Raw genomic sequence first — 18837 nt, 5'->3', positions numbered from 1 at the left:
ATATGGTGACAAAGTCAAGTTCCTTGAGTGTGTAGGAGATGAATCCACAGTCCAATGACTTTAGCTGTGATGAGAGACTCTGTTTGTCACTGAAATGATACGAGGGGAAAAAATATTTTGCATCGTGTTTGACCTTAAATAAGGACGTACATGTGAGCGTGGCCCATACTCGATAACCAATAAACCCTATTAACTTCCCCCCTGCAATATGTGTGAGATCCATGGTAACATTCAGAATTTATGTTTGCTGAAGTCTATGGGGGATAACTGTAAAATGGAATACATGGAAACAAATTACATACAGATCCCCATGTTTCCTGTCCCAGTATAGCAACGGCTTCTAAATCTTCTGCAATGCAATGCAATGTTTTTTTAGTTAAGGCTGTCTCAATGCTCTTATACATTGCACTAAATTATTATTTTCTGCTTGATCAGTAAGGGAGCCTCAAACAATTAGCCTAGGGGCCAATGACCACATTACTCGGCCACTGTATATATATGTGTGTGCGTGTGCGTGTGTGTGTGTGTGTGTGTGTGTGTGTGTGTGTGTGTGTGTGTGTGTGTGTGTGTGTGTGTGTGTGTGTGTGTGTGTGTGTGTGTGTGTGTGTGTTCTCCAGTTGACTTACAAGAATAACAGTTCAAACTTATGTGTAAATATCAATATCATAAAAGTTGATAAAAGACACACTGATAGCCTAATCCTTCCTGGCCACACAGTAGCCGTGTTTAAATGTAAAGGCTAGTGTGTGTTCGTGCACATGTTTTAGGCATAAAATGTAGATCGACTTAGAAACAGCTTAAGGACTTCTGTGAACCAATTTCATTTCGTGAAATTGTAAATATAAGCGTATGTTTATGCACTATTTTGTATTAAAGTATTAGTTCTATGTCATTTCACTTGAGCTCATTTTAGGCTTATTCCAAAGACTGTAATCAAAACAATCAGGTTGTCAGCGACAACACCACAACATCCAGCGGAACCTCCAACGGCCCTCTATGACATCACAATGCCCGCTCCCCTATATAAGTCACCGCTCCTCAGTCCAGTGCTCAGTGCTGATCAGAGAGTCGAGCGTAATCATTACCTTGTAATCACTGAGCAAGCACAGCAGCGTTTTACCCTGGTAGCGTTTGTTAGAAAATTTAGCAAGCAAACAATGGGAAGAAGACGTGTGAGGAACCGGGTGAGGAAACCAAAACCTGTGGACCTCATCCACCAGGAGGGCCCCCAACCAGAGGGCCCCCAACCAGAGGGCCCCCGACATGAGGGCCCTCGACCAGAGGGCCCCCAACCAGAGGGCCTCCAACAGGAGGGCTTCCAACATGAGGGACTCCACCAGGAGGGACCCCACCAGGAGGGACCCCGACAGAAGGGCCTCCATCAGGAAGTCCCCCAACCAGATGGCCTCCATCAGGAGGATCTCATCCAGGAGGGCCTCCAACAGGAGGTCCCCCAACCAGAGGGCCTCCAACCAGAGGGCCTCCAACAGGAGGGCCCCCAACCAGAGGGCCTCCAACCAGAGGGCCTCCATCAGGAGGAACTCATCCAGGAGGGTCTTCGTCAGGATGGTCTCCAACCAGAGGGCCTCCAACCAGAGGGCCTCCAACCAGAGGGCCTCCCACAGGAGCTTCTCCACCAGGAGGGACCCCGACAGGAGGGACTCCACCAGGAGGGACCCGACCAGGAGGGACCCCGACAGGAGGGACTCCACCAGGATGGACCCTACCAGGAGGGACAACGACAGGAGGGACCCCACCAGGAGGGACCCCACCAGGAGGGACCCCGACAGGAGGGACCCCGACAGGAGGGTGAGGTGAGAAGAGTGAGGACAATGGTATGAACCACACATACAAACATAAAGTGTGCAGATGCACTTTTATATTCTCATAAAAATATTAACATTAATATGTTCATGGACATTTTCTTAAACTTTTTCTGCTGATAAAACGTCCAAATGACTGATTTCGACTTGATTTTCGACCATAATTTTGCAGTTTCAAAACAATGTACACAAATCAAACCAGTAACCGTGACTACATCATGTGACCTCTCTGGCCAGCGGAACTTCTTTATGTGTGTGTGTGTGTGTGTGTGTGTGTGTGTGTGTGTGTGTGTGTGTGTGTGTGTGTGTGTGTGTGTGTGTGTGTGTGTAACAGACCGACGCTCGCATTAGCAGTCATTAAAATATAACACGTAAAATCAACAAACACACAACAGCTATTTGGGTCATCACTAAATGCAGTTGTGTCATTAATTTCTGACAGGACACCAACACCGAGCCTGGAGAGAAGGCCTTAGGGACTTTGAAGGCCAGGCTGACTCCGAGACCGGGCGGGACATCCAAAACGAGCATGAAGAAAATGGTCATCATACTCTACCTAAGGAGCCCTTTTATCAGCAGACTAGGGAATCTGCTGATCAAAGACAACGATGTCCTGGAGATGCCAACTGACGGCAACCACCACGTTGCCGTTCGTCAACAACCCATAAACGCCCTGATCTCCTGCATCCCGATCCTCAACCAGGATCAACCGGCAGCCACCCCTCTGCCAGATGTAGTACAGATCAAGGAGAAACCTTTTGTTGGTCTTGAACAACAAGGCACCTCCGAGGTCGTTATGGGCTGTACAGAACCTGTGGCCACCCAGAACAACACTGAAATCCCGGACATGACAGACGACGAAGGGGAGGAACCGTTGCAGGACTCCAAAGAAAAGAGCCTCGGTTGGAGATTCCTCAATTGGCTAAGTGTGGTGGAGAAGTACCCCAACCATAAGAGGATCACCAGGACCTATCTGAAGGAGGCCACGGAGGAACACCTCATCTCCAGCAGTGAGTCCTTTGGAATAACCTCGGCTAATTGTGAAATCCAACGCATTTCATGATGCCACTCAGGATGTTGTGGTTTGTGGCACATGCTCTTGCATTCTTTTAAATCTTCTTATGCGTCCATGTTGTTCCACAGAGGCTTTTAAACATCAGGCTGCTTTGTTGAGTACAAAGCTCTCCATGGGCGAGAAAGAGCAGATACGGATGAGGATCTACCGGGCTGAGCGCCGGGAGCAGAAGGAGGCTCTGAGGCTGAAGGAGGAGCAGCGCTACGAGCAGTGGGCTGCTGAAGTGGGCCTCAGCGATGCAGGAGAGGGGCCAGAAGATGGGCCTAAGAAAAGGATGACCAGATTGGATAAGGTGGCTTTGGGGTGAGTTGCTGTTTCTTTCTGACTATGAGAAGATAACAGATTTCGGTGTGAACAAATAAGTGATTTCTTTTTATTTTTTTCAGTTGCATTTCCAGATTGGTCTCCCTGTTCCAATAGGCCGATCCCCTCCACTCGGCCGACCCTGGTGCGGGTCACCTGTACATACATATACAATGCAACACAAAAAAATTCAAAGAAATACCAAAATACTACAAAAGAATACAATAGCAATTTTGAGCTTTAAAAAACAAGAAAAAACCTGAAGATAACATGGCCCTATGGACCAATCACCCATGGCAACGGTATCACCATCTTCTCAGGGCGTCTCTTCCATGGCATAACAGGCCAAGTTCAAGAGCAGCTCAAGCTGGAAGTACCAACAGTGTAATGTTTCAACTGTCATACTGTGTATTTTTTGCTCTGTATTCGACTGTACTAAAATAAAAAATAAAAAATCTTTGAAAAAACATTATTTTAAAAACTCTTGTTTGTTTTTGGATGGATGCAAAAATCGTATACTTAATGGCAGACACACTCTCTTTGACACACAAATGTGTGCGAGCGTGTAAGAACATCCACACAACAGCAGGAAGGAATATGCTTTTTAGCCCAACTCAAGATTCCTTCCTTCCTTCCAGACAGACAGACACACAGACAAGCCCCTGTCTCCATAACTTTGTTTATTATCATATGATCTTCTTTTCACTTATTCAAAATGCTAAGGATTTATCTTGCTATTGTTAGAAAGCTTCAATTAGAAACATTAAATACAGCCTGAGTGTTCCCATGAAGACAGGGCCGTTGAGTGAAACAGAAACTGCTGACCATTGCCTCAAAACAGTGCAGGTGTTTGATTTAACTATTTCTTTAGGTAAAAATAAACACTTCATCCATCAGAAGATCCAAGGGTTTCCCATTATCAGCATGATACTCATAATACAACAATTACATAAATGTGTAACTCGTGGCTTTGACAGACCAAGAAAGCAGAGTGTCATGAAATGATTACACTCATTAATATTAAAATAGCTTGATTCAGATAGAGTAGGCTATTCAAGCCGTGTCGGGAGAAACGAAGAATAAGGCTTATGCTTTCATTCCAAACAAAGATAACCCTTTATTCGGGCGCAATTAAAGATTGAACACACTTAGATAGTCCATGACTCCGGTTTGGTGGAGTTTACTATCAGTAAACTTTCGATGAATTTCATCGTTATGATATAATAAAAGGTTGAAACAATATTATAATATGTATATTTTAATAAATATACTTGAAATCGACCTCGCACCACGCCCACATAATGATGACGAAGGATCATAACAAGGAAGTGCCATTCCGATTGCACGAGAAATACAAACCATGCAAACATAGGTATTTATGTTGGATTCTCTCCTACACGCAATGTTATATTACTAAAGCATTCTGTGCATTTTATGGTATTGTCTATTATTCTATTGATGAGTAGGCCTATGCCATGAAACCATTTCGTTTTACAAATTGACTGGATGTATCTGAGCGACACAGATACAGCGACGCCGACATGCGAGAGTTCTCTATTAAACGTTCTCCTTCAAGTAGAATCATATTTTGTGAAAATGAGTGCGAGAATCTAACCTTGTGTGAATATTTCATAATGATTGATGATTTGGTGGTGTGAGCTGATTGAAATAGCCTGAATAATCTTCAAGTATTAAGAAGATCCACCATCCCTTGAAAAAGTAGCCTAAAGTCGCCCAAGTACGATTTGTTATATGGTTTGAGGTGTGAGATACATGGGGTGAGTAAACCTTATCCTGCTACATCCCAACAGTAAATATCTTTGAGTTGTTAAAAATGTGAGTGTGTATATAGCCTATATATATATAGGCTATATAGTACACTCACAACATACATACACACTCATGCCTTTTGAAAGGGCTATATATATATATATATATATATATATATATATATATATATATATATATATATATATATATAGCCCTTTCAAAAGGCGTTGTACTCAAGGTAAAAGTCAGATTTTTCTGTGTCTCAGTATTTGCTTTTCTCAGTCAATTGTGGCTGTGTGTTTATTAAATGCATCCGTTTCCCAGGCAACATGGCAGTGTTAGGGACCTGGGCCTTCTCTGAGTCTGCAGTTGACCAGCTGAGGAGTCTGATCAGCTCTGGACGTCAAGCCACTGATGCTGTCGAGGAGGCTTTAGCAGGTTGGTTCACTCCTACTGGTGTAGCATCACAAAGCAATATTGTGTAGCATCACATTCATATATGCCGTACATCATCTCAGATTATTCAATAGCTCAAAAGCTAAAAAAACAAATTTCAGTTAAATTCTTTATGGTTTTGCACGACACCAAGAAAGAAATAACTAAAATAGTATAAAAGTCTGTGACACCCACATTTCCCATCTTGGAATGCCATGTCATTGTCTGTTGAATACAATTCCCTTAAAGATATCCTTGACCCCTGATCCTGTGCCCCTGCAGCGGCTGAGGACGACCCAGGCACGGGGCGCCACATCGTGGGCAGGGGGGGGTTCCCCAACAGTGCCGGCGTGCTGGAGTGTGATGCTGCCATCATGGAGGGAGGGGCCGGGCGGTTTGGAGCAGTGGCGGCACTACGGGGGTGAGAGAGGTCGTGAGAGAGGTCGTGTGTGTGTGTGTGTGTGTGTGTGTGTGTGTGTGTGTGTGTGTGTGTGTGTGTGTGTGTGTGTGTGTGTGTGTGTGTGTGTGTGTGTGTGTGTGTGTGTGTGTGTACTAGAGCCCCAATTGATTACATCCCAAGCCTTGTCATAAGAGTTTCATTGTACATAATCTGATTATAAAACTGGTTTGACAGAGAGTTCTCACCCGTGCCCATGTAGGGTGGGGAGTCCTGTGCGTGTAGCGCGTAGCGTGATGGAGAGGAGCCCCCACAGCCTGCTGGTGGGAGAGGGAGCAGTGGGCTTTGCTAGGGAGCAAGGCTTCACTGTTGAGCCCAACGAAGCCATGCTGACTCCACATTCTACCCAGGCCTACCAGGTACCACGGTACAATGGGTTTGGATCATATAGGAGGAACTGGACTATCTTGTGTTTTGAGCTCCCATCAGTTATATCGTTATTACCATGTTAGCAGTGCCCTCTGTTGGTCGAGGAGAGGTATAACCGCACACTGTTCAACCGTTGACTGATCTAATACTGCAAACTGATTTAATACTGCAAAGGCAGATCCAGGTACTTCTTTAAAGTCTACCATTGTGAGCAAGATCCATGATTATGTTTGAGGATCACAACTTACATACAAAAAAAGTATGAACTATGCATGGTATTATTTATACCTTAGTTGGACTTCATAAAAATGCTTTGAGTTTGAAAATGCAATGTCAAACATTAAGGATTACTTGAAAGGCAACCCAGAATGATATCTAAAAATAACCCTCAAGGGTTATATTTTCTTGTCCCTCTCATCCTCTGTAGGAGTTTGTTGAGAAGAAAAACCAACCCAGTGGCCATGATACTCTTGGTAAGATGTCTGGGATCTCTAATGTCTTATCCTATCCTAAGATTTGATCTTAAAGGCATAACGTTAAAAGTGGAAGTCAAACCCACTAACGACTAAGCTATCTGTCTTGGTTTTTGATTCTAGCCACAAATTATCTTTTCATTTTTTAATGTTCCAATGAAGAAGGGTAACTCTTAAATTCCTTTTTTGGGTTAGGGTTAGTTCAAATTGACAAAGGGATGACAGTAGAAGATAAGAAGTTAAGGTTTTCTTTGTTTCCCAACCAAGGTCTCATTGCTCTGGACCTCATGGGGAACATAACAGTGGGTGAGACGATGGTTTTCGTTTGATTGTCTCCCTCCTGTACCGGTAGTTCTGGTACTGTTCTGTTCTATGCTATCAGTTCAATTGTTCTCTGTCCAAGCATAATACAACATCACTGAAAGGATTTGCAGTCTTTCTACCACCATTATTCCACTACCTCATAAGCATACATTTTTAACATGTGTACTGTACACACATGACTTAATAGTACACATTGTATATTGTATCCTAGTCAAAACTGAAAGCAAAGAGTGTGCAGTTTGGGGGAGGAATTAAGGAGTTTGTCTGGTTTGTTTTCACAGGAGTCTCTACTTCCGGAGCTCCCTTTAAGTCCCCCGGGAGGGTTGGAGATTCCCCCCTACCCGGTTGTGGGCTTTATGCTGACCACACGGCAAGTTAACACCTTCTATACTGCAGTAGGGTTTAGGTTGTAGGGATAGGAAATACATACTTAAGGTGCAATGTGTTTCATAAGGAAACTGTCACGTTTGTATTCTTTACTTTTGTTTTTTTACGTTTGTTTCCAGGCATTCATTTTGTATGATACATAATTTCTAAATGTTTCATACAGGTAGGCGCTGCTGCTGGTATGTGATGTTCATCTTCCTTATCGTTTGCCCTTGGAAATGTGTTAGATGAAATAATAGACCACTCACTTTTATTTTTTTACTTTACTTTTATCCGTGCTCAGCCACAGGAGACGGCGATAAGATCATGTGTTTCTGCCCCAGCTTTCACGTCGTCCAGCAGATGAAACAGGTGAGGAGGACACTACAACGTAAAAGTAATCCGAGACCTGCTTTAAAGGGGACCTATTATGCTTTTTCGACTTTTATGACCTATAAACGTTGTTATAATGATTGATAGTCATGTTTAACCATACACAAAAAACGATGTCGATTTTCGAGAAACTCTTCCTCTCATCTGGGCGCTTTCAGCATTCTCTGTTAACGCTCGGTTTCGTCCATCTCCGCCCCCTCGCCCCCCTCCTGCCAACCCAACTCTGCTGTGATTGGTTACCTTCCTTGAAGCGCGCGCACGGGCAGATTTGACTAGGCATATGGGGGCGCGGCAGGAGTGCCTCTACGTAGGGGACTTTCTAAATCGACGCCACTTCGCCCTGGGCGGGACTATACGTCCTACGTCATTCGCTATGGGTGTGCATGTGTGCGCGTAGCCGTTTGTCTCAGGGATCTGTGCACAAACTCCTTTGCACTACAGGATTACGAGCGTCAGTGTCGTACGCGATGGAGGGTGGGTGACATTCCTACAGTCTGTGATGATAGGCTATATTTCTACAAATGACTTACTATTACTAGTGATTAACATGACGAAACAACACGAACTAAGCTAACATTAGACTATAGCCATACCAGATAACGCCATACCAGCTAACCCTAACTATTTCTATTAAACTCTGAACCATTTTGCAACAGGCAACTGTGTGTTGGTGTGACTTATTGCTTCCCACGTCTGCGTCTGCATCTTTCCCACTCCTGACTAATAGTTTCAGCTTTTGTACTGTATATCAGAAATGATCACCCTGTACCACACTGCTGACTTGTTGATGTTTTGTGAGCACTCACGCATTCTCTAGGTATCTTATGTTTCCTACTGGAGTCATCAAAACTTTGGACTTTGTTATTGTAAGAAATATTGTGTTGCAAAAACACTTTGTGTCTTACCCTTACCCTAACCTTAACCCCAGTTTCTTCATCATAAACTACAAGTTACGTAAAATGGCATACAAACATCCAGTCCAATATGAAAGAAAAAAGCTAGCTTTATTAAGGAATCAAACCCCTTATCCCCGCGTTAATGAGTTGTTCTCTGACCACTAACCCATCAGGTCTTAGTACATGCGATTCAAGAGTTAACCACTTGACAATCTTTAAACTTTGGTTGCCTAGAAATTGTAAAGAATGTGATGTGTGTACATTGTGCGAGTATCCGTCACTCGCGATGTGTGTGGACGTGAGAAAGGTTTTGGCTTTTAGTGTCTATGGGTTGGTGACAACGGTTCTGATGATTTTTCTGATGGAAAAGTGGTCTTTTATTTCCATAATCTTTGTTCAGTGAACGCATAATCCCGTTTGTTAGTTAGCAGTCGATTCCCTAGTGATGCAAGATTTTTCTTTCATTTTGGACTGCACACACATCGCGAGTGACGGATACTCGCACAATGTACACACATCACTGTCTTTACAATTTCTAGGCAACCGAAGTTTAAAGATTGTCAAGTGGTTAACTCTTGAATCGCATGTACTAAGACCTGATGGGTTAGTGGTCACATCACATACCCATAGCGAGTGACGTAGGACGTAAAGTCCCGCCCCGGGCGAAGTGGCATCGAATTAGAGAGTCCCCTCTACGTAGATGATTTCCCGGAAATGTGAACAAATGAATCGCAAACGTTGTCCCGAGTGTTTATCGCTCTGCACAGCCACCCCAGACTGTCGGCAGGGAATACGTCGAAATGCATGTACGTCATTATTTTACACTTTAGTATGGTTAAACATCACTATCAATCATTATAACAACGTTTATAGGTCATAAAAGTCGAAAAAGCATAATAGGTCCCCTTTAAGCTTTGATTTCTCATTTCATTTAAGGCCCAAAACATCCCCATAATAATGGGGTTGTACAAGGATGTGTGCGTGGGTGATGGGGACACGTTGTTTCTCTGGAGACACTTTAACATATTATTTAGCCCTTGTGTCTATGGATTACAAAGTATGTTGGAGAAACAAGTCCCCTGCCTCTCACCTCCCTGTGTCCCAGAAGGGCTCTTGCCCTGGCGACGCCTGCCGAGCCGTCCTCACTGACATCCTGTGCCGGGTGGAGCCCGCAAAGAGGTTCGAGATTGGACTCATAGCCATGAACATGAAGGTACGGCGTACTGTTGTGGTTTTTTGTATTTATGATAGACATATAATAAGAATACAGTTTTTTTTTCTAAAGGGCCTTTTCTGATTCTCACTATCCAACAAAATAATATTAAAAACAAATAATAAAAATAAAAATCTATCATAAAAGATGCATTTTTTGTAATGTTTTCAGATGGCAGATTACTTTTTTTAATTATTGGGTGTTGGAGGAATATAGAAACCGATAGTCAAAGTCTTAATTCTTGATAAATTTCTTAGGGTGAGGTTGGAGCGGCCTCTTCTGTGGAGTTCCCCTACACCTTCTGGAAGCGGGATATGGTCAAAGTCCAGACATGCATCAGTGTTCCACTAGACAGCCACGGAGACAAACCAGGGGAATAGAAAATAAATCATCTGTGGTGACAAACTCCGGCCAATTGAACTGGCATTGTTTTACCTGCTGAGTCAATAGTTGCAGGTGACAAGTGACATCAGCATGCACCTTGCCTATAGTTGCTTGGTCTGTCTTCAGTGATGACACAATCATTACCATTCAGTGATGACACCATCATTAACATGACAGGACACACGAACACAAACGTTACTTGAATTGTTATTATTTAGGCTACGATAAGGTTTCATATTGTGTGCATACATTTTTTTTAATTCTATATTTGAATGACCACAAACTATTTATAATACAAAAAAAATGAAAAAGATGAGTGAATGAAAGCATATCGCACAAAGTGTACAATAAACACCTCTTTGCCACGTTTCACTAAATGACGTAATGCTCGAGGCTTGACTGTTGACTGTGTTGCGGCATCGTCAGTGTGGGAGCCAGTGGGAAGGGAGACTACTTCTAACCGCTATACTAGCCGTTATAGTTGCTAAGCCGTAGTTATTCAGTTACCAGTGGAATAACCAATATATCTGGTACCTACGTCGTATCTCGTCCTCCTATGTACTGACTTGGTTCAACTCCCGAGAAATACGACGTCCGTCTCCTTCGCTAGACGTCTAGCTATTGCTAGCTACTTCCTGGTTGGCGTCTCGGCCATTTTGGTTCTGTATTGAGATCCAAGGATTCCGAGGAAGTGCAAGCTAGCTCCCGCTCTCCCGTGTATACCGCAAGAAGACTACCGGAGTGTTATCCTTGTCCTGACACTTGCCAAACAGGGGGATTTTACAGAACGAAGGGTGAACCATGAATCCGGAATAGTAAGTATTCCTCAATGTGTTTAGTCTCACGTTGCCCGGGCTTGTTGTAGGTGAACCGACTAGCCTGGTTAGCAGCCAGCGTCAGCTGACGTGATCCCCCGGTCCACCTGTGTACCTACCCCGTATCGGGTTGGAGATATTGAATGCATCGGTGGTGGAGAGGTTTAATTCCATAGTGTCCAGTGGTGAGATTCACTCTTGTTGGAACACTTCTCTTATATCGGCGTTCCGGTTTGAGCAGCTCAGCCAGCTGTTTGCTCCAAGTCGGTGACTGTTTTTAGGTGCCTGTGTGTATTTTATGTTAAGACTTAATCAGATCAAGTTTCCAATACAGTGGTTGGTTATAAGGTGTTAACGATGCATTGATCGCTGTCTAGGATATTTGGTGTCTCCTATGTTTTCTACTGGTATCTGTACGACATACGTGTACCAGGGGTGTCTTTTACTTATGTATTGTCTTTAAAACAATTCTATTTTATATATACCTATCATTTGGCCCAGCTCATTTCTAAATAATCTTGTAAATACTAAACGAACGTTGCATTTACTAATCAAAACGATTATCTGTCTGTTATTAAGAAATGGGCTTGATGTATGGTCTCGGGTCATTCACTTGCATTTATTTAACCCACATTTCGTGATTAACGATTCACACGGAAAAACGACATCGATCTGTTTACTTCCATATGACGAGTCAATTACGCCACATTACCTGGTGTGTAAGTAAATGTGACTAAAAAGCCTATTCATTTCACTAGATGACTTGGGTGACTCGTTTCCGTCATGTGTTTGTCACATGCCATATGACAAACCCACTAATTCATCACAGCAAGTTGTGCAATTGGCTGGTACTCGTCACAGATCTTTTACACAGCTTCCAACATATTAACCTTCGTAATACAATCTTAATTGAACATTTACAGGCCTCCCCTGTCAAGTTAAATACACCCCAGTTCGATGGTATTTTCATAAAATGTTAAGATTATCAAAATGCTTTGTTTGCCTTATTGGATGAACGCCAAGTTGGATGTGAATAGTTGTATTAAATTTAAAACTGCATTGAGAGTCTATAAACATGACTTGGCGTGACCTCTCTTAAGTATTGAGTAGCCTGCACAGGGACACCTATTGTCCACGGCCACGGTATTAATGACAAGAGCATGACTGGAATCTGACTGAAAACGAAACAGTAGAGGCGGGCTTGGAGTGGTCTGGAAAGACCTGCGAACCCTTGGGCACATGTGACCAGCTGGCCAATATCCCGCTTTGTTTGCCCTATATGCTGGGTCTCCAAAAAAATTGGCAAGTGTTTTATCCCAATCTAGGCTTGCATTATTGGGCTGTTTCATTGATGCACCCAAAACGAGGTTGCTTGCCTTTAAATAGATGACATAACTCCTGGCATGAAGTCTTTTTTTGTTGTTGATATGGTGTGAAAGCTACATCTTGCCACTGTTGCCAGTCTTGAATATTAATGTCAGTGAAGGTGTATCTAGGACCCAAGAGATGTATTGTCGAGTCTTTCCCTTCCAACTAGGGCATAGGTCAAGGCCTTGTCCAGCAGGGCATATTGGCACTATGCTCTATTGCTAATTCTAAGCAACCCCTATGCGTTGTCTGAATTCATGACAGTTGATGGTTATGAGCACAGCCTATCCCCATTCAGGTCTAACTTGTGTTTCAGCCTCACGCTTAGTCGATGTACCTTGTTGGAAGAAGGTATTTGTTATTTTATTAAAAATGACTCATTTGTTCAGGATTTCAAAAGATCATGAGCATTGCTGTTTTCAATGATTGGACATTAACAGTAGGTCAACCTATACAGTGTCAATACGCCTATGTGTATTGACACTGTATAGGTTGACATGCCGAATTCTAAATTACACAATATGTTTATGAGCGGATGAAGGGAGAGTGGGGCCTCTAACACTGTCATCACATATTTTGTGATGATGGGTGTGAGTTCAAATTGCCAACATCAACCTTGTATCACACTACATAGCTGCTGGTACAGTTATCAGTCAGCTACTAGCTAGAGTTGACATGCAACCACCAAGGATTATCCAGCTGGGTCTCTTTTAGGATTCTTCACATCAAAGACAAGTCACTGCAAGTGGGAATCCAACCCTTGGTGAATCAATTACAGCCGGCTTTCCTATGCTAGTTTACCAACCAACCAACCGTACCCAAACCATCGGCCTGACACGGCCATACTAGGCTTTCTGTTGGAAGAGGAAGCAATGTTAGCGGCTTAGCATGTATGGTTTAGACCCTACTTTATGCTCAGTCACATGATGGGCCCTCGTTACCAAACACACTATGCTTTCTTATTAAAGAAACTGCAGTACTCTTTGAGCTTGGGATGTTTAATTTGCCGGGAAATACCCTGACATGTCAGCTACCAGATACCACACAGATGACCTGTCAGCAGTTTCACAGATGGACTATAGTACAGAACACTAAAATTACCGGGCACTTGGGAGATATGTTGAGACGATGACTCCTCGTGGTAAACACTGATAATCTGCATTTGACTCTTACTCAAATCTACATTTTGACAGTCCTTGACAATAACTATGGGGTCCTGGTTTGGAGTGATTTGGTTAATCGGTAACAGTGAATGACTTCCCCTCAACCTCTAGTTCATTTAGCAGAGGTGACTCCCACCACGGAAGTCCTCTGCCGGCTGTAGGCCTACCACCTTTATGTATGTCCCCTATTCATACAACTGCACATTGTTGTTATGTTGCAATCCTGGTACGAACTGGTCATTTTTAATCAGTCGATTTGTCAGTTGTTTAGTTTACTTGTTACTTCTTTTACTTTTCTTCGAGAACAATACATATTCGGTTTGTCTTTCACCGCAGATATCCCAAATGATAATGCAAAACACCTATTTTAGAATGGGATAACAATTATTTGTCTTGTGAATGATGGGTATATGCTTGCCCTCGCTGCCATAGACTTCCATAGATGCTAATCAAAGGCTAGCCGTGGTCTAGACGGACATGGCTGGATTTCATTGAGGATTTCAGCAGTCAGTGGACGATCACAACAAATGTGGCCTTGTCCTTCAACACACATAAACATGCATAGCTAGCTACATCACTTGACCTGACGACATCATTATAGTCACCAAACAATGCAGCCAACAGGCACACAGGTAACAATATATGTATGTGAACCTCACCTGACACAATTTCAACCAATCAGTACGAGCCATTGCCATCAGCAGTGTTTCACTAGAAACTAGATTAGAGTTTTTCATTGGTTATTATCTGAACTCTGTATAGAGTAGACTACCACCTATACCCCTCATTCCATGTATCTGTTCAAATCTGGTTTGGATCCAATGTATTGTTGCATTACATTGGATCCAAACCAATATACATCCTGTCTTGTGGTACTTTAACTTGCTTGTCCTTGTCTCCACAGTGACTATTTATTCAAGCTTCTGCTCATCGGTGACTCCGGGGTGGGAAAGTCTTGCCTCCTCCTGCGATTTGCGGTACGTTGTGTCTCAAAGAGACCATCGTTTTGGTGGCTCTCTCCATCCACCAGGCTTATGCTGTCTGGTGCATGTGGTGAATCAAGTATTGACTCTCGTAGATGCAGGATATTAGTGATTTGTTGGTCCGGACAAGATCTGTGTTAATGAAATCTTTGGCAGGTTTTCTTTCACTTTCTTTATACATGTGGGCAGGATTACCTCGTAGTGGTTAGGGGGATTGACTCTCAGTCTAAAGGTCCTGAGTTCAAATCTGAACCACCGCAGTCTTCCTGTAGCTATCCCTGAGACGCCGCCTACCTGCTCGTCAATGACCTGATTGTAAAATATTTTGTTTTGGATAAAGTGCTTAACAGAAGATGTGGATCAAGTTGTGTATAATAACGTAGTAAGGATGAATATAGTAACACTGAGGCCACGGACAGCAACATTCTTACCCTTCACAGAAGTAGGCCTATACTATTCTATTCAGCAACAGCTCACTATTATTTGAGCTCCTCATTTGAATTTCAAAATATCCCTGCCGAGCCTCATTACTATACTCGGCCTTCAGTACAACCAAATATCTGATTCCACTTAATAGGTTGGAGTTCCAACTAACTCAACTAGGCCTAGTCATCATTATCCATAACGTGCAGCAGCAGCTGCCTAGGTCTAATATTGACTGAGGTTCCTGTTTTAGTGCCTTGCCCTTGCGTACAGGAAGTCAGCCTTTTAGGATGTTTGAGCAAACTATGCTGACCCTCTTCCGCTCTCTACCTTTTCCTTTCCTTTTTTTCAAACAAAGGATGACACATACACAGAGAGTTATATCAGCACCATCGGCGTGGACTTCAAAATACGAACCATCGAGTTGGACGGGAAGACTATCAAGCTCCAGATTGTGAGTACCAGGCACTGGGACCGGACTCTCCCTGTTCTCTGACCCTGTACCAGGTCCTCCTGTCTCTGCCGGCGCTTATCTGGATGTCTTTAGGAATTGGGTCAAAGGCATTTTCTGAAGTGGAATGCACTGCAATAATAATGTATGTTTGATTTGTTTTGTAGCTATCTGGTTAGACCTGGTTAGTCTCCAGCGGCATCAGGCACTGGAGATGGATTCTGTTGTGTTGTTGAATGAAGAAGTAGCCTTTGGTTACTTTAACTTTAACCAAAGTAAACCTACACTAACTTACTCCTTTTTTCACATTATGTGTGGCTAAAAGTGCCAGCTATGCAGTCATTACACAAACTTAACTTAGTCGTATGCTGTTGGAGGGTGTTGTATTGTATTTGTGAATTTTCCCCATTACTGAGCCATGTCTCAAGAGGATTTTGTGTCCATCCTGATAGACAATAAGGTAATCGGAATATGTGACAAATGGTGTCAGCCACCCAATACAAAGTGTGTTTGTTGATGTTCATGAAAGCAGGGTGGTGGTGGTTTGACCCAGCAAATCTCTCTGTGTGTCTCCATCTCTCTAGTGGGACACGGCAGGCCAGGAGAGGTTCAGGACCATCACGTCCAGTTATTACAGAGGGGCCCACGGTATCATAGTAGTGTACGACGTCACGGACCAGGTCAGTCTCACACTTTTTATTCATCTTTCAACCCAATTGATGCATGGATTGAATAATTGATAATTGGACAGACAATAATGTAATGTTATTTTTTTTTATTATGACATTCACTCCATGTCTCTTTGAATAACAGCCACTGCTTTACAACTCAATATTAGTACGATGCAAATATACCATACCCAGTAGTAGTCAATTAGCAGATGTGTTTTTCTGCAGGGCGTCCTGTGTTGTTACTAAGGCTGTGCTCCTGCATGACTGTGTCTGACTGAGACTGGTGCCTGCGCTGCCTTGTTCCCCCTCAGGAGTCCTTCAACAATGTCAAACAGTGGCTGCAGGAAATCGACCGCTACGCCAGTGAAAACGTCAACAAGCTCCTCGTGGGAAACAAGTGTGACCTGACGACGAAGAAGGTGGTGGATTACACAACGGCCAAGGTGAGCCCGAGAGAGAGGCGTTTAGGGATATGAATAAAATATCCCCTTGAGCTTATCATTTTGTTTGGATGACACTGTGCCTGCTGTTGTCTTAACTTTAAAGTGTCATGAATCATTCCTACTGCTTGACAAGCCTCCACTCATTGTTGTCATCAGTGTAATATGTATATTCACAAAATTCAATATTTTGTGGCTCAGACCTCTTCTGGTCACTCATATAGACATGTCTTTATTTTGGGCAGCTTTATTAAAAATCCTAACCATTGCGCCCCGTCCTCTACTCCTTCTCTGTCTCCTTCTCGATTTCTGTCTGTGTTTCTCTCTCTGTTACCTGTCTTTCTGTGTCTCTCTGTCCGTTTCTTTCTGTGTTTCTGTCCCTTCTAAATGTCTTTCTGTGTCCGTCTCTCTCCAGGAGTTTGCAGACTCGCTGGGCATCCCCTTCCTGGAGACCAGTGCTAAGAACGCCACCAACGTGGAGCAGGCCTTCATGACCATGGCCGCCGAGATCAAGAAGAGGATGGGTCCCGGGGCGGCGGCGGGCGGCGGGGACAAGCCCAGCGTCCAGCTTACCCCCGGGACCAGCGTCAAGCCCTCGTCAGGGGGCTGCTGCTGAGAACCGGCCCTCCACTCCGTCCCCTCCCCGGTTCCCTATACTCACCGTACCCATACGGCCACCCCTCCACTCCCAACCTGGCGCTTTCTCCTCCCCACCCCTAGACACCCTACCAAGATGGCTCATCCCTGCACCTCCCCAACATGGCCGCCACCCTCCTCCTTTCCTAAACACCCTACCAATGGCCGCCCCATGCTCCTTCCTAACATGGCCACCATCCCTCCTTGAAACATCCAGTGTGTCCACCTAAAAAAGCCAACTACCAAGAAGGAGAGAGATTATGTTTCTGGATCCCGTGTTAAGTATGCAATCGTGTAAGAGATAAATATGGCAGTTGGCTTTATTTGTACTGTACATAACGTAGCCACACTATCAAAATAAATAACACCACTTCATGTTGTATTGGAAAAAAAAACATATGACAAAATAATCGACCAGACAATTAATTTACCCCCCCCCCCCATCACTTTTCGCTTCCATCCTATTCCCACAAGATCTCTCCCAACCCATAGGCCTCGCTGAGACAATAGACGTTGTTTGGAGTCCTGGTTAAACAGCCCTTTGTTGAAGGTTTATGAGAACAGTGTGTGCGTGTTGAGTTGTGTGTGTGTGTGTGTGTGTGTGTGTGTGTGTGCGTGTGTGGATGTGTCTTTCACTGCATTCCTTAAGTGGGGTTGGTATTCAACTTGCTATGTGTTCTGTTTGTATGCGTTTAGTTTCTTGAATCAAATGTTTTTTTTAAATGCTGTTTGTTTTCAGCATGGGTTTTCTCCCCCTCCCTGTTTTTAGTTTTTGTTTTCTGTTTTGTTTCTATGCCAACTTCTGCACAACAGTGTGTCACTGTCCCAACATTTAGTCTTGTGCAAAAATATATATACACGTGTATGTATGTATATATGTGTAAAATCCAATCTGCCAGTTCTGTCGTTGTCAATCCCTCATCTGGGTATAGCATTGACTTCTCGGTCTGGATTGGTTTTGTGGCTGAAGACTCATATTGTCAGTTTGTTGCTCGACATGTAACACTGAAAAAAATAAATACTACATCAAGACTGTATGAACCGGAACAGGATCTGCGTGCAGTTCTTAAATGCTGAAGATAAAAAAAAAAGAAGTTTGTTTTGAATTGTTTATTCTACATTCATATGGTAAATCCTATGTGTCGGTAACTTGGAATCATGGCTATTCACTGGCCACGAACTGTTTAATCTGCAGAAATGCAACTATATATAAAATAAAATACATTATGTTCTCTTGTTTATATAATAAAGGCAACTGAATCCAGTTTCAGAAGGAACTATCTGGGATCATTGTTTCAGCATGTTCTGCCATACGATCTGTGCTCACAATAAGTTTGGTCTGCCGGTCGCACACACCGATATTCTGCAGGAACCGGTAAAAATAACCTCCTTTAGTTTGTGTTCAAACCCATGTTTTAGTTTGGCTGAATTTTGAGTGGGAGTCTAAAGCAGATATATTCGGCCTGTTTTCCACTGGATACGACTTAGGATGGACAGGAAATCCTTGGAATCAGTTTTGTTCCCTATGAGTCAGCACTTATCAAGTGGTTTGACTCACAAGGATATTGGTTCAACATGCTTACACATGAAGGATGGCAAGTGGTGG

General features: G+C 43.3%; 3 protein-coding genes across 4 annotated transcripts; all 3 read left to right on the top strand.

Annotated features, from left to right (window-relative positions):
- Positions 1-1068: 1068 nt before the first annotated feature.
- LOC115560397 (uncharacterized) lies at positions 1069-3626 on the top strand. The gene is made up of 4 exons (XM_030379803.1): positions 1069-1814; positions 2266-2833; positions 2967-3201; positions 3285-3626. Exons 1-4 carry the CDS (start codon positions 1158-1160, stop codon positions 3316-3318), a joined length of 1494 nt encoding a protein of 497 aa, XP_030235663.1. The 5' UTR covers positions 1069-1157; the 3' UTR covers positions 3319-3626.
- An 889-nt stretch (positions 3627-4515) lies between these two features.
- zgc:153169 (N(4)-(beta-N-acetylglucosaminyl)-L-asparaginase) lies at positions 4516-10658 on the top strand. 2 transcript variants are annotated; one of them, XM_030379807.1, is made up of 11 exons: positions 4516-4573; positions 5296-5409; positions 5689-5827; positions 6066-6222; positions 6660-6705; positions 6973-7011; positions 7311-7399; positions 7580-7595; positions 7700-7767; positions 9793-9897; positions 10155-10658. In XM_030379807.1, exons 2-11 carry the CDS (start codon positions 5301-5303, stop codon positions 10275-10277), a joined length of 891 nt encoding a protein of 296 aa, XP_030235667.1. In that variant the 5' UTR covers positions 4516-4573; positions 5296-5300; the 3' UTR covers positions 10278-10658. The 2 variants fall into 2 exon arrangements, with proteins under 2 accessions (XP_030235667.1, XP_030235666.1); XM_030379806.1 differs by having other exon boundaries at positions 9790-9897.
- Positions 10659-10688: 30 nt separating this feature from the next.
- LOC115560400 (ras-related protein ORAB-1) lies at positions 10689-18495 on the top strand. Its single transcript, XM_030379808.1, has 6 exons — positions 10689-11096; positions 14532-14604; positions 15392-15487; positions 16069-16164; positions 16467-16598; positions 17011-18495. The coding sequence occupies exons 1-6, from the start codon at positions 11083-11085 to the stop codon at positions 17209-17211; spliced, it is 612 nt and encodes a 203-aa protein (XP_030235668.1). The 5' UTR covers positions 10689-11082; the 3' UTR covers positions 17212-18495.
- The last annotated feature ends 342 nt before the right edge of the window (positions 18496-18837 follow it).

The sequence above is a fragment of the Gadus morhua genome, chromosome 15 (genome assembly GCF_902167405.1).
Source record: "Gadus morhua chromosome 15, gadMor3.0, whole genome shotgun sequence".
In the NCBI taxonomy this organism is placed as follows: Eukaryota; Metazoa; Chordata; class Actinopteri; order Gadiformes; family Gadidae; genus Gadus; species Gadus morhua.
The sequence above is the reverse complement of the archived record's forward strand: the minus strand, read 5'-3'. Positions and strand labels throughout refer to the sequence as shown.